The sequence below is a fragment of the Mixophyes fleayi genome, chromosome 4 (assembly GCF_038048845.1).
Source record: "Mixophyes fleayi isolate aMixFle1 chromosome 4, aMixFle1.hap1, whole genome shotgun sequence".
NCBI classification, from domain to species: Eukaryota; Metazoa; Chordata; class Amphibia; order Anura; family Limnodynastidae; genus Mixophyes; species Mixophyes fleayi.
The window spans coordinates 109,942,758-109,960,973 of record NC_134405.1 but is presented as its reverse complement, the minus strand read 5'-3'; the positions used below and the strand labels follow the sequence as shown (position 1 = coordinate 109,960,973).

Below are 18,216 nucleotides of genomic sequence, written 5' to 3'. Positions count from 1 at the left end.
CCTTTTGTAAGTTTATTTGTTGTTGATACTTGCTAATTTAGCTTGCACTTTAATGAATGTAAATAGGTTTTTATTTTTGTTATTCTGCACAAGAAAATTCTGTTTGGCATGTTCCAGTATTAATAAAGCTCCGCCATAAGAGAGGACACCTCCAAGTATTTCTCTCCTGCTGGGTAAATAAGAACCAGCTTAGTATGGTGTCCTCTAGCTGACTGCAGCTGGTGCTGGTTAGACTGCTAATGTGCTCATGTTTCTTTACAGCAGTGCTTCTTAATCTACTTCAACAAGGCCTGAAACAAATAGCAATACAAACCTATACTTTCTTATCTGACAGATAAACATACTGGTAAATATCTTATTTAGTATGCTAATGGCACATATGTTATTTATTTTAAAATGAGTTGAAAGCTATACAGTATTCACCTAAGTCGCTGTAAATGTTTTGTTGGCTTTTTATTTCATAGTCAACTGAAACTAAAGTTAAAAAAAGGACCTGTTTTAAAACCTCATGTAAGAGGATGCTATTTATACTTATGAAGGTAATAGATCCGTTATCAGTTTTGCTGACTCTACCCTCATCTGACTGGTAGCTGTAATGGATTAGTACTTTAGGGGGTATATTTTACTAAACTGCGGGTTTGAAAAAGTGGAGATGTTGCCAATTGCAACCAATCAGATTCTAGTTATCCTTTATTTAGTGCATTCTTCAAAATGACAGCTAGAGTCTGATTGGCAGCAATAGGCAACATCTCCACTGTTTCAAACCCGCAGTTTAGTAAATATACCCCTAGAAGTGTGCTGTCTTGTTAGTAATAGGATGAGAGCATTTGAACTGGTTTAAAAAGAAGTGTGATTGGGGCTGTCTGTTAATTGATTAAAGTGAATGATTAAGGATGTTGGACAGTTTCATAGAAATATGCCAGCACTCCGCATTATGTAGTGAGCATATTCTAATTCATTTAGCTGTTTTGACAATCAAGGTATCTAAGATAGTAAAGTTCACCCTTTTCTGCTATATATCAAAAATTATACTTTTTCAGTTCAACTCCTACGTGCCATCAAGTGCAGGGGGAGCGCAATTATGTTGTTTTGGGCCCACAGTGAAATATTTCACTACTTAAGTTGTTCCTTTAAAAGGCGTAAAAGCTAGTAAATAAACTGGAAGTAAAATAACTAATCCACTTTACCAACTTAACAACCCAAGTTAGTTTTATTTGCTGTGTAATAAGATTGGCACTGTATATATAAATGATCGGTTTATAAATGTAATTTAAAAGTGGCAGCTGCATTACAATGCAGCTGCTAACAGATCCAACTTACATTGGATCTACTAGTTCTAGTGTACAGGGGAATCCCATCACTATTAAGGATCTCTGTTGTTAAAAATGAAGATTAAAGAAAAGTTAATAAAAATGTAAAAATACACTTTCTCTTGAATTCCGCATCCCAGCACATGACCCATTTCACACAGACATCAGTGTTATGCACCCACTATAGATGATATTAATGAAGGGGTTGCAAAACACCCAAAATGATAAAAAAAGCTTTTTCCTTTGTCTGCCTTGGTTCTAGGCACAGTGATGGACCCAACATTAGCCGGGGGAACCTGGAAAACTGAAATGAGAGCAGCCGTATAATACTCTTCTTTGGTGCACCTATATTTAATTACATCATTAAGCAACAATGTAACAGTTGTTTTGTTTTTTGCTTCTGTACACCTATAACAGTTTGCTTCCAAAAAGAAGCAATGTTTGTTCTGACCAAAAAATAAAGTATAAAATTCAATTGAGTATAGAAAAAATATATTCCAGATTTAACAGATCCAACTCCTCCCTATGTGTTCATGTCTAAACTATGTAGCTAAATATGTAAATATTTCCCAATAAAAAGGGACAGTGGCATGATAACAATAGGAGTTAACTGAAATTGTTCAATGAACAGGAACATTGGTGATAAGCAAAGAAATCCTCAACACAAAGGAAGACCTCCGTTATTGTACAGAACTTTTATTAATTTGATTAAACCTATGTGTCAATCAGGTAAAAGTTAATGACAATACTATGATGTTTGAGTTGATCAGGTAGAACCGTTTGAGTTATATGGATCTCATGATGTAATAATGAGGGAACATACACCAGCCCACATTTTATAAAAAAAAAATGCTATGATACAGATTAGGAGATTCTGTGGAAAACACTTCATAATAGTGTGTATACACAATTGGAGTAATCACTGATACATGAAGTGCGTTCTTCAATGAGAGATATTGTTGAATGTTAAGAAATTATATTTATTCCTAGTGTTTATATGGCTAGTGAAATTGGTAAATTAAGCTTTTCTTAATAAGAACTGTAAGCTCCCAAATTATTTAGCTGGTCTATGATCCTGCTGCTCATCTGAGAGCTATGAGACAGAATTTCTGTCCAATTTGACCCAGCACCAGTCGAAGAAGTTCTTGCATCAGTGGGGCATAGACTGGACAATAGCGGCCATCTGATGTGGCTGCAATGGTGCAATGTGGGGCCAGCTTTAATGTTACTTCCAGGCACACTGCTTTGTTTTCACCTGAGCTATAAAAAAAAAAAAGGGAGTGTATTGTCTTAACTCATTATAAATTAATTATAGGATATCTTTGGGTTTATAAATCTTACTGCAGTATTAGCTAACAGTGGCACTTTTGTGCCCCAAAACCAGCATCATGCCTGGGAGTCCTAATCTGGTATGTCTGTTAAGTCTGAAGACCATTGCTATTGGCTTGTGTGAAGTCGTCTTCTCATAGTACTCATGAGGTTTGAAAGCTGCTAAACATCTCCACACTCACTTGTGGCCAAAAGGAAAAGTGATTCTAACATTCTGGTTGAGAGAGAAAATATGCTTGTGCATGGCCACAATCACTGATGTCTAGCCATAGCTATTGTAACACAGACCTTTTATTTTCTCTCTCTTGATGAGGACATTTTAATCTCTGACTATTGCTATGACAAAAAGTCAACATACAAGTTGATTTTATTCTTACTATTTAGCAATATGTCTTATTAAAGAATATATTTAATTTATCACTGCTGGAAATTATTCTGTATGGTATATCAATCTAGTTAGGCTGTGTTACACTATTTTTCAAGTGTCCTAATCTAGCCTTTTGGTCTAACTTTGGTAACGTTTTGTGGAATGAAGCACTCAGTTCTCCTTTAATTGCTGCCATAAGACTGTAGAAATAGAGCACCATCATTTGATACAGTGAATGTAGCAAGTACACAATTATAGTGAGAGGGGGCAATTATCTGATGGGCCTTCACTACTGATAATATCAAGAGCCATATCAAATTCACATTTTTGGAACTAGTCACCTCAAATTTCATAACCTCAGTTATCACATTTTGAACGATGTAATGTGTTTTAATAAAGTGGACTTATGTACAGTGTAAGAGGTCTTCCTTTGTTATATGCATTAATTTGCCTCTTGCTAATCTTGTTTTCATTTCCAACTTGGTGCACAGTGTGAGAACAATTACGTACAGTATGTTACCATGGGGACAGTGGACATAAAACAAGCTGCCACTGTCTTAACAACTTTGTGGTACCATGCTTGTTAATGCATTTCTCTTTTTCTACATGTGCAGTCCATTTGGGACAAGCTATGGTAGGCATGGTGCAGAAATTATTGTTGCATCTTGTTTCTGTGTGTGTATAGTTGGTGTGATAGTGTGTAGCTTGTGATAAGCAGCTACCTAGAATATATTTTTTTTTTTATAGAGTTAAACATGTTCAACACTTTCATAAGCTAGAGTTCCTCTTTTCCTTTACAAAAGTATCAGGTATATGCGCCTTTTCACATTTTTATTTGTTACCACACAAAATACCTCTGTGAAATCCAAATGTTAAAAGTGACTGATTCTCTGTGTTACAACATGGTCGATCCCCAGAATGCCCAAACAACATACTCCCTGCTGTATTATGAGGAAAGACGTTTTGTCCTCTCATATCTAGTGCCACTCTTTACTGATCTAATATACAAGGTAGTTGAGGGTGCGATTGAACTTTATTGGAGCGAAGGATGATCTAATGATATACTGTAGCAAGATTTAGTATATGATTAGCAATAATGACATTACTGTACTGACTTGTTGTAAAGCAAACATTTTCTTTGTTGTAAATATTGTATATGAGAAATTACACAAACTGTACAAAAACAATTCTTCAATCATAAAGGGCCACTAATTCTAAAAATGCATTAAAAAGGCTTATTTTCCAACCTCAACTAATATTCAGTTTGTGCATGTTATAGTTTAGGTTTAGTGGTTCTTTAAATCATGTCTTTATCACATGAGAAAGGAAAGTCAAAGTAAGAACTCTCATCCACATTAGGGCTTTTTTCCTTATCTTTTTAATATGTAAGATGCGAATGTGCCATTTCTATTTTTATCACACTTCTGCTGCTGCTTCCTGTAGAGTTGTAAGACTTTGCACAGTCAGGGTGTCTAGAGAAGAAGCAGAATTTTCTTAGGCTTGTGCATTTTATTTCTGACAGGTTTGCACTTACTAGCTAAAATTAGGTACGGTCTTCCCTCAAAACAATATCCATCAACCCAAGTACTGAAAACATCTGTGCCTTCTGTTAAATGCTCTCTAATAATGTCATGACTAAATAAATCCATTATATCTATCTTACTGAGAGGAATTTTACCTTAGGGACTTATACCCTCTACTAATGAGTACATGATCAGTCTGTTCATTAGGATGCCACCAGCACACAAAGTGTTGTCATATATTTTATATGACATTCTGTTGTGACCAAAATCCACTAAATATAGTATCAGCCAATGACAGCAAATGTTATGTGGTCATAGGCTGGTTGTAATTTGTCATTTGGCAAAACTGCAAATGACATTATCAGATAAGTTGAGTCACAGATCAAGTAGCCTGGCACTCTGCTCCAACAGTTGGTTTCACCTTTAGCATGAGAGCTCTTAAGGCACAAGAATATCCAGCACCTTAGCAGTACATGGCTAAGTACTTTTTAAAGGTCAGTAGATGCAGACTGTTAGGTGAAGAGTAAAATAAGTTGTATTCAGTGTTTTAGTTTATAAAATTAAATGGCTATTATCATGACCTGCCTAGCTTTGTGTCAGTAGGTAAATGTGGTTTTGATTTAGGAAATGGAGAAAAGTAGAGGGTACATGTCTTTGTGTGTTAAACAATGCTATGGACCCAATAGACAAACCTCAGAATACCTACAAAACAAATGAAGAAATGCTGATTATTTGTAGGTACGTTATTCTGCTGTACAGTAATGCAACAATCCTATAAATCTGTATGAAATGTGGTTTTATAAAAGAAGCATGCCGCTTAGGGGTCTGACCACACAGCTACAGGGAGAAAACAACGCGCCATTTACAATGTTAGAGAATATGACTAAAATGAGAAATAACTAGAGGCAACACAAAACATTTTTATGGCCAATGTTTGACAAACAAAGCAATATATAGTTATATACTAATAAATAGAAATACATTGCACCAAATTCTCACAAATCATACAAAAAAATCTTTTGTGGGGGGGACATTATATTGTTCTCTGCAAAATGTTAGGATTAACCATTGTTTTGTTTATTACCACTGCACAGTCATACTTGTATACATACTTATACTTACTTTGTTTTACATTTCCTCTATAAACTTTAAACCATTTGGCAGTTGATTGTATAGTATTTAAAATAATTTTGTTAAAATCAAAGCTTTCTCAAATCAGCAGTTAAAACAAATAAAATGGGGAATCGTACACACTGATTGGTAATAACAATGACAATATCAGATTCCCGCATTTTGGAATGTGGCAGAAATATTACAAATCTGCCTATAAGTCTTTATGTCATTTACTCAACTCAAATACACAGATTAAGGTGTACCATCAAGAAATGGTAAAGCTGGTACATAAGTCACTTGCATGAAACATGAATAATTATGCTAAACACATGATTAAGTTACTTGTGCGGCACCACAGTCCTGTGGCTACATTTCCCAGATCAGAGAGTCCTGGTTACAATGGTAATGTTTTGTGATATACGGGCCTGCTGCTTGGCACATTTACCAACATGTCTAATAATGATCCCAGATTACTATTGGGCTTGGTGGTGCTGATATCAGACCAGATGTTGTAGCGTGTGTAGCCAGCAGAAGACCATTAAACTGCCTCCAGGCAAGTACTTTTTTTTTTTTTGATCTACGCTCCTGTGCAAGTTCAAGTACAAAAAGACCCTGTTGGCCCATATCCTCAAAAATTAAATATTTTTTTTTTTTTTTTTTTTTAAAACTGGATTTGACACTTAGGACTTGGACTCTTTTTAACCTTAATTTGAATCTAAGCGAGAAGGAGAGCAGTTGATCACAAAGTAAAGACAATACACTGTGGGCCTGAGTCATTAAGGAAAGTAAGGCAAGAAAAAGGAGTAAATGTTCTCCGGGACATACCATCTTACAATGGAAGGGGTGCAAATGAATGTATTATTTTGTACATAAGATAAATACTGGCTGTTTTTTCATCTAGCACACAAATACTTGATAGCTTTTTATTTTTACACTGAAATTTGAAGTTGAACTAGGACATGCCCTACCACAACTATAAATCTGTGCCTACATTTTAAATTTAGCTCCCCCTCCAATGCAACATGGTTTTTCCCAGATTCAAAGTTACTTCTTTTTTATGCTTTGCTCTCCTTAATGACGCAGGCCCACTGTGTGTCATCCTAGGTTTAGCTGAGTGACAGTAAAGCATCACAATTAGCAATCTGTTGTTTTTTGAAAAATATTCTGAAAGTTTACTGCTTTCAGGAGATTTGCTGTATAGGTAGCTCATTTATTTACCAGATTATTGTATTTTGATGGCCTGTGACATTATAATGATGGTAAATCTTGTGGAAAAAAGGGAACATTGTGTATCAGTTTAAATCATTTTCTCTTCAATGTACTTTTGAGAACATGAATGGCCCTTAGAGGTACATAGAGTGAGTTATATTTGTTCTTAGCAATTGTATAAAGAACAGTGATAGAAGAAAATAATATCAATTTTAATATACAAGACCAATTATGTATTATTAGTACTGTTAAGAAGATATAAGTAGTTTTCTTTGCTGTGTAAGACATTTTTATCTGCTTATCGCATCTTTTTGTTCTACTTAGACAGTTGTTAGACTGATTATTTAGCAATGTGTGATGTGCAGTGTCAGCTATGTAAGGGAACTTGGCTCTATCAGTGACATGGTTGGGATTACATTTTTTATCTTTTGAACGTTGGTATTGGCGTACTCTTCATTTAAATCAGCCGGAAACATTTTCACTGGGGTTTTCTTTTCCTTTCAATTTAAGGCCATGCGTCCCTTAATTGTTTCAAATCAAGTAAACCATTATTGCAAATCTAAACATTAACTGGGACCAGGCAGCAACTTGCATTACCTTTATCACAATGATAGTCAACCAAAACATAACCGTATATATAAGCAACCGGTGAGGCCGTGATTAAAAAGACCAGGAAGACCACAGAGAAAAATAAAAGCCACAATAACAGAACCAACCAGAATTAAAAAGGTTCAATTCCAACAACTGTTCTGCGTTGTTGCAGTTCAACTAATTTCTTTCCACTGTCCCCATGGATAGTTCATGGTTGTATCCGCTGTCTTATACCTTTAATTGAGGAAACAGTATTTAATGGTTGCGGGTTGAAAATGAAGGCCTCTTTCAGTATATGCATAACGCAAAAAAAAATGTTCCAAGACAAAAATAAGAATGACACCTGATACAGACATCTGCTGTGCTTTAATCTGGCCCCTGCAATCAACATGTCCATAAAAACCTTTTCTGAACACATTATCAAAAACAAATATATGTATATATTTATGAAGACAATGTTTTAAAGGACTCTTTCATCAAGCAATTTATTTACTCCCTCACAAATCCTTTTGAGGTAGGGCCTGCAATTCCCGTCAAGGCTATATAGGGCGGTAAGGAAATCCACATCGGCAAAATGGTTGAAGACTCGGTTAATGCGACTATGGGATTTTGCCGTCAGGTGACGCTGTACTAAATCGTGGAGTAGAGTTTTGCATTCATGCAGGAGTCCAGAAAGAACATTTTTATCAAAAGTGTATTCCACTTCATAGAAACTGACAGCTGTCATGGCTGTCTGGTTGAGCTTTTTCCTGAATTTCTCCACTATCGCCATTTCTTCTGGACTGAACTGGTTGTTCCTGTGAAGAATGCCAACTTTTACAGCAACCTTGACAAGGTCCTTAAGGATTTTGTGAGCCTCTTTTTTATTCCTCACGTATTCTTTAGTGGCTTTGAAAAGCTCATCAAAGATTTCGCTACTTGTGTCGTCGATAAGCATATTTGCCATAGTCTTTGTAGCCATCTTGCTCAGAATTTTTTTCTGAGCTTGTACTGCGAAGCTTTTAGAGCTGAACAGTTCTGGTCCTGTGTATGAAAAAGAAGACATTGTTAAATTATAGGTTTTGCACCAACTATATAATACAGACCATAATGTATACCTTATTGTAGATTACAATTTACAAAAAGAACAGTGGAATGTAATTACCAGATAAAGAGGTAAATTATTTTATACCAAGCTTGACCTCTTAAACGAAATACATAAATGGTATGAATACTAATATATACAAATAATATACTTATAATCTTAGATGTGTTCAGATAGCAAAATACCCCAAAGATCAGAGATGAACAAAAAGATGTGAAGCCAACAGGAACATTTAAGGAGTCTATGAAGAATTTAATTTATTGATATCAATAGAAAGGAATCCTAAAGTCACAAACACTGATTTTTTTCAGGTAAATTGGTTACCTAGATCCCAGATTTGTTCAGCACAGTCAAAGGCAACATATTACAGTTCGAGTGACACTAACCACCATTACTGGTGCCAGGGCTTCATGTCTTTATGTGGCCACCAAACTACTCAGTAACTTCTTATAATGTACAATAGGGGCTATATTATCCCATGTATAAGGCCTAGATTTGTGAAAAGGTGATAGAACAGATGTGACAAACAGTCAATGATCATTTTAATTAGTGTTGCAATATATTTCTTTATTTCTTCTATTGAGATAAGACATCGTACAAATTGGGCATGAAACACTATGTTGGTAGATTGTGTAGCCTACGGTGTATTTGTTCTTTTTTTCTGGTTTTATTAAGAGTTATGTGTAGAATTATGAAAAGATATAGAATTAAAAATATGAACAAACATATGTTGTCACTTAGTATTTTGTCAAATGATGCCAAACACCTGATGAACTACCATCTATAATGGAAAAGGATTTGGGAGTGCTCGTAGACAGTAGACTTAGCAATAGTGCTCAATGTCAAGCAGCAGCTGCAAGGGCAAACAAAGTATTGGCATGCATAAAAAGGGGCATAGATGCAAGGGAAGACAGTGTAATTTTACCACTGTATAAATCGTTGGTAAGACCTCATCTTGAATATGCAGAACAGTTCTGGGCACCACTCTATCAAAAAGATAATTTGGAACTAGAAAGGGTTCAGAGAAGGGCGACAAAATTGATAAAGGGTATGGAGTCATTAAGTTATGAGGAAAGCTTAGCCAGTTTAGGCATGTTTACTTTAGAAAAGAGGCGTCTAAGGGGAGATATGATTACCATGTACAAATACATTAGGGGTCAATACAGAGAACTTTCTTGGGAACTTTTTACCCCAAGGACTATACACAGGACATGTGGTCACCCCCTAAGGTTAGAGAGGAAATTTCACAACAAGCAAAGAAAGGGGTTCTTTACAGTAAGGGCAATCAAGATATGGAATTCACTGCCAAGGAAGGTTGTGATGGCAGATTCAATAGATAGGTTTAAGAAAGGGTTAGACAAATTTTTAGCGGAAAGGTGTATCCAGGGATACGACCATTAATTAAAATGTAGGTTAGTAGTGGATATAGGTTAAAAATAGGACTGCAATATTGAGTCTGGGGGGATTTTCACAATTGAAACATATTGGCGGTTGCTTACTCTGGATCAATTTCAAATATAAATGCAGGATCGCAGGAGATCCAAAATAGGTTGAACTTGATGGACTGGTGTCTTTTTTCAACCTCATCAACTATGTTACTATGTTACCACTGCTAGTGTTCCACGTTAATGAAAGTGGAATGCCGATATAAATTAATGCTCATTGCATTGATAATCATCTTGGAAAAAGTCAGACCTTTACTAAACGCATCCGTGGCAATTTTACATCTCATATCGATAACCAGGGGGTAAATGTATCAAGCTGAGAGTTTTCCGGCGGGTTTGAAATGTGGAGATGTTGCCTATAGCAACCAATCAGCTTCTAGCAATCATTTTGCAGCATGTACTACATAAATGATAGCTAGAATCTGTTATTTTAACCCGCTGGAAAACTCTCAGCTTGATACATTTACCCCCACATATTACAAGTAGATAAACTAAAATCACATTGGTGTGCACCCAGGTGAGAAAACTGAAAGCAGAACGTCTATTCCATCTTATAAGAGGTATGCTCGATCAGCGTGAATAACCAATGAGGAGGGATCCAGAATATTTTGGCTGTATTAACAACTAGGAGAGGAAATTCATTCTCCCTAACAGCTACACCACACTACATTGGATAAGATTACTCTATACATTACATATTTAATAAGGATTATTACATGCATGTATTTTTTATAATGTTCCAGACGCTGCTGGATTAAAGTTATGGTTGAACAATAAGCATCCATTCTCCTACTGTATATTTTCTGTGTAACAAGTGAACTGGACAGCCCTCCTTCACTGTGTAACAAGTGAACCGGGCAGCCCCCCTTCACTGGAATGACCTCCCTCGTTCCATCTGTCTCTCTTCTTCTTTGTGCTCCTTCAAACGTGCACCGAAAACTCACCTCTTCTGTAAAGCCTACCAACCATCTACTTAACCACCTCACCTCCTCCACTCGCTCTCTCGTCTCTCTTCTGGCTCCCCTTGTGCCTGTTCTGTCTAACCTCCCTTAGGATGTAAGCTCACATGAGCAGGGCCTTCTTCCCTCCTGTCTCCTCACCTGTTCTTCTACTCCATGCTTATTGTATTAGCCTGTGTGGAGCTTCTGAAGTATTGGTATTTTTGTTTATGGTTCTGTACTGTTTTACCCTGTATAGTCCACTGTTTGTACGGTGTACGGCGCTACGGATACCTTGTGGCGCCTAACAAATAAATGATAATAATAATAAATAACTGGCCATTCACTCCAAACAAAGACTTTTACAATCAAATAGTACTTTTGAAGAGGTTTAACCATCTATATACCAAACTGTGTTTCTACAGGGCTTAGGTGCACCCCATAAAATTACCTAGACATGTACATTCTGTAGTCTGGGCACCCTGGATATATTGCAGTAAGTGGAATGTTCGTATCGCGAGCCTAGTATTTGACAGTAAATTGTGAAATGCATTTTATATATGTTTGGTTTTTTATTTAGAATATCAGATATGGTTGTAGGTTTCTGGATTTAAATAAATGTGTAATTTATCATGCAAACTGCTCTATATTTGGGCTTATTATTTTGTATGTAAAACACTATTGCATGCGCTTCACTATAATTTTTAATTGTGTTTTTTAATGCAAATTGTAGTAGGTATAGTCATGATGTATATAAGTGGTGGGCAACAGGTGGCCTGGGGTCAGGTGTGGCCCTCCTAAATAAAATGACTTTCTTCATCTGCCTAAGGGTTCGGATATCAGAGGCAGTATATTCGCAGTTACTGTAGCAGGTTCATCACAGATTAGATTAAAAAGTTATCGGTTACACTACTGTATAAACTGTATATACTTCATGCTGATGCTCACAATCCATAATTGGATTTCATTCTTTTTGGGTCCAGTCTCCACAGTATCTTCACCACCATTTGTTTGTATGGGGCCACAGTACCTGACAGGCAGACTTGAGGCATATGCTAAAGGGTCATGGTTGTGGAGCTTACATTCTAGAGAGGGAAATGTAATGAGGCACAATAGGCACTTCTATAGAAGGATACACTGATAGCACACAGAACGGACGTATTAGTCACAGTAGTGAGAGAAGCTTCCGCTTCAAGCACTTGGTACCTTGGAAAGTGGTTTGGAAGGCAATCCCAGTATCAATTACAGAGAAAACATCTAAGAGTACACTAGTGAACTTCATAGTTAGTGTTATGATCTGCCTTCTATCTTTGTGTGCATTTTACCCTGTGTTATGATTTGCCTTGTTTCCCTGTGTGTGTTTCCCTGCAGTACCTGTGATCCTCCAGAGGTGCTGCTGTTCGGCCTTTTCCTACTGTCAGGGGTTAACTACCACTGCTAGTTAATCAGCCACACCTGTCTGTGGCCTATTTATGCCTGCTTGTTCCAGAAGCCTTTGCTGGTCATTGATGTTCCTAGCCTGCTCATAAGTATCTCTGTTCCTGGATTACCTGCATGTTTCTGGCTGCTACTACAAACTGGTTTCAGTTAAGTCATCTGCTGCATTTCTTTATTATTTACTGCTTGTTTGCCAAGATCTGGAAATCCATTGTTCCATTCAGCCTGAACTGTTACTGTTTATTTTTGCCTTACCTGGACTTTACTTTACTGCAATAAACAGTTTAAACGTTTATTTCATGTGTCTGGCTCCATGGCTGTAATCAAGTAATTGGCTTTGAACAGAACCATAACAGAATGACCAGCCCAAAAAGAAAGTCTTGGAGTCATGTGGAAAAACCCTGCTTAAGATTTCACCTGGAACTCTCATTGCAATTGATTTCATTTGTTTTCTCCCTGCAAACATGTCTGCTCTACAAATGGCTGAACAGCCTCTGCTTCAGTGTCTACAAACTGACATAATTCTGTTACGCTCTCAGCTGGCTCAATTTTCTGCTATACTTTTGGACCCACTCAGGAGACTATCAGAATCTGTTTCTCTGAAATCCAATACTGTTGATTTGCTTCAGCCAACTCTGTCTGCTGCTGAAACTGTGCTGCCAGCACCTCTTTATAGTACTAGGACAAATTTGCATTTAACTAACAACTACAGTGTAACAAATGCCCGGTTCACAGGTGGTCCACGCCCCCACCTGACCGAAGCGGAGCGACGGCGCAGAATAACTAACAAACTGTGTCTCTACTGTCCAAGTAATATACACTTCTTACAAGCCTTTCCTCTCCGCAGACCACGACAGCCTACCAAACCATCTTCTGTGGTTACTTCTCCGCATTCTGGATTTGTTTACACTTCACCTATTCTGCTCCCTGGCATGAGACCCAATCTGCCAACCCCAGTTACCAGCTCTGAGGTGCCAGCTCCAGCCGCCTGTCGCGAGGTCACATCAGCTGCCTCCAGCTCTGAGGTCACATCAGCTGCCTCCAGCTCTGAGGTCACATCAGCTGCCTCCAGCTCTGAGGTCACATCAGCTGCCTCCAGCTCTGAGGTCACATCAGCTGCCTCCAGCTTGGAGCCTGCTGCCACTGTGTCTGAGCCTGCTGCCACTGTGTCCGGTCCTGAGTCTCCTGCTGCAGCCATTGCACCCGAGTCTCCTGCCACTGTGCTGCCTGGTTCCGAGTCTTCAGCCGCTGCCTCCAGTTCCGAGTCACAAGCTGCTGTCGTTGTTCCTGAGCTACAGTCCGCTCCAGAGGGGGCGCTGCCCTTACAGTCCGCTCCAGAGGGGGCGCTGCCCTTACAGTCCGCTCCAGAGGGGGCGCTGCCCTTACAGTCCGCTCCAGAGGGGGCGCTGCCCTTACAGTCCGCTCCAGAGGGGGCCCTGTCCCTCCAGTCTGCTCCAGAGAGGGCCCTGTCCCATGCGGTTCAGCCCGAGTTGCCACTCTATGCGGTTCAGCCCGAGTTGCCACTCTATGCGGTTCAGCCCGAGTTGCCACTCTATGCGGTTCAGCCCGAGTTGCCACTCTATGCGGTTCAGCCCGAGTTGCCACTCTATGCGGTTCAGCCCGAGTTGCCACTCGGTGCTGTCTGCTCTGCGGCTCCTCACAGTGCTGTCTGCTCTGCGGCTCCTCACAGTGCTGTCTGCTCTGCGGCTCCTCACAGTGCTGTCTGCTCTGCGGCTCCTCACAGTGCTGTCTGCTCTGCGGCTCCTCACAGTGCTGTACAGTCCGAGTGGTGTGCTCAGTCTGGGTTATCCGTCAGATGTGCCCAGCTTGCCGTCCCAGTCGGGGACTTATGCTCTGCTGTCCCAGTGAGGGATTCTCCAGAGATTACTGTTCAAATTAAGAACTCCTCAGAGTTTCCTAGTGAGCCAGAATGCCCAGATGCCTCTTCCAAGTAATCAGATCCTCCTCCAGTCTTCTTTGATGGAGACATCAAACAGTTTATTTCACTTCTTCAGATTTCCATGAAACCGTTTCAAGACTCTCCAGATTACTTCGCCAACCAATTTAACCAAGTGGGTTCCATAATCATGAGTTTTAGAGGGGAGTCACAGACCTGAGCCTTCTAAATTCCGATAACCCCAATATCCATAACACCATGGACTTTGTTAACGTGCAAGAAGTACTCTCCATCAACAGTTGATTTTCCTGTTCATAGTCCTTCTGTTTCCATTCCAGCCTGTGTTTCAGCTCCTCTGCTTATTCACAAATCATCGATGTCCGTTGCTTCCATTGGTCAGCCTATATCTTCAAAAAATAAAAAGAACAATCACAAACAACAACCCTTGGTTACCGGCTTCATGGGCATTTGACCATCTTCTCATAAAATTAACAGTCCTGTTGCAACTCTAGGCTGGGACTCAGACTCTGAAAGCGAATTTTTGGAGGATACTAGAGAGTTAGTGGACGAACTTGACAATTCTTTCTGTGCTTTCCAAGAATTGGGCTTTGCCTGCACTCCATTGCAGAAGGACTCAATTATGTCGCCTAGAAAATCCCGCAAGAGGGGTAAGCAGAGGAAGAGAAAAGCCTAAAATAGACTTATTATGGAGCGTCTGGAATCCGCCCCTGTAAGGGGGGGATAATGTTATGATCTGCCTTATATCTTTGTGTGGATTTTACCATGCTCTGGAGTGACTAATCACGCTTCACCATCTGGCAGTCTGATGGCCAAATCTGGGTTTGGTGGATGCCAGGAGAACAATTCCTACCCAAAATTCGTACTGCCAAATGTAAAGTTTAGGAGCTGAGCAGTATGGATCTGGGGCGGTTTTTCATGGTCTGGTCTGTGCCCCTTAGTTCCAGTGAAGGGAAATCCTAATGCTACAGCATAGAATGACATTCTAGAGAATTGTGCGCTTCCAACTTTATGGGATCAGTTTGGGGAAGGCCCTTTAATATTTCATCATGACAATGCCACTGTGCACAAAGCGAGGTCTAACAAAAAAATCGTTTACACAGTTTGGTGTGGAAGACCTTGACTGGCTTGCACTGAGCCCCAACCACAACCCCACTAAACATCTGAGATGAATTGGAACACCACCTGTGCCTAACCTCACTAATGCTCTTGTGGCTGAATGGATGCGAATCTCAGCAGCCATGTTCCAGAATTTAGTAGAATGCCTTCTTAGAAGAGTGGAGGCTGTTATAGCCGCAAAGGGAGGACCAACTCCATATCAATGCCCATGGTTTTGGAATGAGGTGGTCAACAAGGACATATGGATGTGATGTACGGGTGCAGGGCCCTCTTAAGAACCTCTTGGGCCCCCGAGCACAGCAGTGCACCGGGGCCCCTATATATCCCCAAAAATAAATAAATAAATGATTATATATATGGGCCCTGCAGCCCAGGGGGCCCTCCGGAGGCATGACGTCATCACGCCCGCCCGACATCCATTGCGGAGCGCGACGGAGGAGGAGACCAGGGAGGTAGCCGGATCGCCAGCTGACAGCACGGTAAGTATTTTCTTCTTTTTTTGCAGGGTTTTTTTTTTTCTGCCTCCGGCGGGCCCCCCTGGGCTGCAGGGCCCCCGGGCACCTGCCCAGCGTGCCCAATGGGAAAGACGGCCCTGTACAGGTGCCCCCAAACTTTTGCCCATGTAGTGGCACAGACAATATAATAAGTCCTATTGGAACTCTTAGGAGAAAATTGTGAACACTCAGAATATAACATTGGTGATTATATTAAACCAAGACCAGTGAAAGATAAGAGTAAGGACACATTTCCTGGAATGTTCCACTAGTCCAGAATTCAGTACAAGTCAATTGCTACAGTAAAGCAGATCTCTCTAGTCCATATTGAAGCAGCAAGAGAAACTGGTCAAATCTATTTACAGTTTAGAACCAGTAACCTTTCTTTTCAGTCATGAGTTAAGGAAAAAAACATGATTATTCTGTACTAAGCACTGAAACACGTTCAACATTGTTTTATAGTCTGCTAAGTGTAATCATATCCTATAAAAGTAAATACCTAATCTGACCAAACTTTTCATCTATGTCCTGTTAACTTTGTAATTACACCCAATTTACAGAGGGTTACATTTCTCTCAGCAGTGTGCTATCCATCATTGTACAACATGTGTTTCCAGAAAAGGGCTTCGCTGGTAAACATATAATTATTTCTATTTTGAAAACAGACATTTGAAATATATTACATTCATTCCCAGGAAGTTGTCATCCTTGTGCAGCTGTCTTTTTCAACAGAAGCTATTATCTGTGTAACAGGAAACTTGCAGCAACCGCTTCTGCTCGTTGACTAGGAGAGAAAGACACTGAAGACCTGACACTTAACTATTGAGTATACACTCATATTAAAGGGACATTCATTATCTTTATATGGTATGTAAAATAAAAATGTAACAGAATTCTAAAACATATTAAAAGTAGAAAATTATAGTTTTGATTATACGATTTTAGGACTGGCGGGAGAATATTATTAGGCAAACCTAAGCAGTTTCCAATGGTGCCAAGTTAGGGGGTGGCATGAGTGACATAAAAGCTGCTGCTCATCAATGTTAGTGTTACGCTGAGAGAGGACTTTGACGGTACAGCCAAGCACCGCACCCCCAGTCTGAGTAGTCGGGAATGTTCCACGCGCCACCTGCCTGCCAAGGTACGAAGCAGGAGTGTGGGTGTCACCTAGGGCCCTGCCAGGGCTTGTATCGGCCCTGTCTGCCATGCTGATGGCTGCTGCTCCTCCACGGTCAGCGACAGCATCATAACACAAGGTAGGAAGCATTAAGGGCACACTCAAGTTGATATAAATTAGGAAGAATATGTATTTAATTTAAATCCTTCGGTTAGCCAGGGCTCAGTGCTGGGACATGCAGGGGAAAATAAAAACACTTAAAGTGACATAATGTGGGCAGCATTAGAATGGGTTTACAGCTTTTAAACGTCTTGTTTTGCTATTTGGTCTTTACCAGTCACCTATTTTACCAGTAAAAATAATGGAGGAGGGAATGTTGGATAGAGACCCCATAACATATGGGTACACAATTAATAATTTAGGGCACATTGCCTCCTAATTTCTAGGGTTGCATCATGTGCTAATATAGTTTTATGTGCTTTGTGGTCCTTTCCTCACTGGTTAGTGTTCATGCTAACAGTGCTGACAGATAGAATCCTGTGCTTATCACTTTCTTCAGTCAAACATCTGCCTGTCTGCATCTTCTCTGCTACATGACACGGGTATTAAATGAAAGAATGGCAGAAGAGAAAAATAACTGTCACTTTCACACTGAATTCCATTCATTTCACAGTATGTTGCTTCCTGGTTACGGTAACGTTTGAACATCTATGTGAAAATAATGCACAAATATTTTTTTACTACTCACTGTAAAAGTAATGTCTGTGGCATATGTACAAAACAGTTGCAAATTCCAATGGCATTTTCTTTTTGTCAAAAATGAGCTGCAATAAAATATGACTAGACATAAAATATAAATACTGAATAGGAATACTGAAAGCATTGCCAACTGGTGTTGACGTGTGCAATATTTTAACCCTCCCTTTAATTTGAAAGATTATTCCTATATAAAAAAAATTAAAATTCACACTTTCAACAAGTCCTTTTCACCTTGCTAGGCATGGAGTTCTGCATCCCTCCGCCCATCACCCCTGCGATTCTGCCACCCTATGCCTGGACTTAGGTGACTATAAGGGGAAATCTGCTGCCCTTGAAATTCTGCCCCGCTATGTCTGGGTCTATGTGGCCTTCCCACAATTACAAGCCTGCACTTTGCTAACCAAGCCATAATGTTCTATCAGGTACACAGATTTTAGCTATTTTCTATCATAGCAAATATGTGTTT

The 18,216-nt window shown here is 39.4% G+C and overlaps 1 protein-coding gene across 1 annotated transcript in view; it reads right to left on the bottom strand.

Moving 5' to 3' along the window:
• Positions 1-5,429: 5,429 nt before the first annotated feature.
• The window catches only part of TNFAIP8L3 (TNF alpha induced protein 8 like 3), a 70,208-nt gene continuing 57,421 nt past the window's right edge, over positions 5,430-18,216 (bottom strand). Inside the window, exon 2 of the mRNA XM_075207992.1 lies at positions 5,430-8,465. Coding sequence (XP_075064093.1) covers positions 7,903-8,465 — 563 coding nt within the window. The 3' untranslated portion in view covers positions 5,430-7,902. The remainder of the gene's footprint in view (positions 8,466-18,216) is intronic.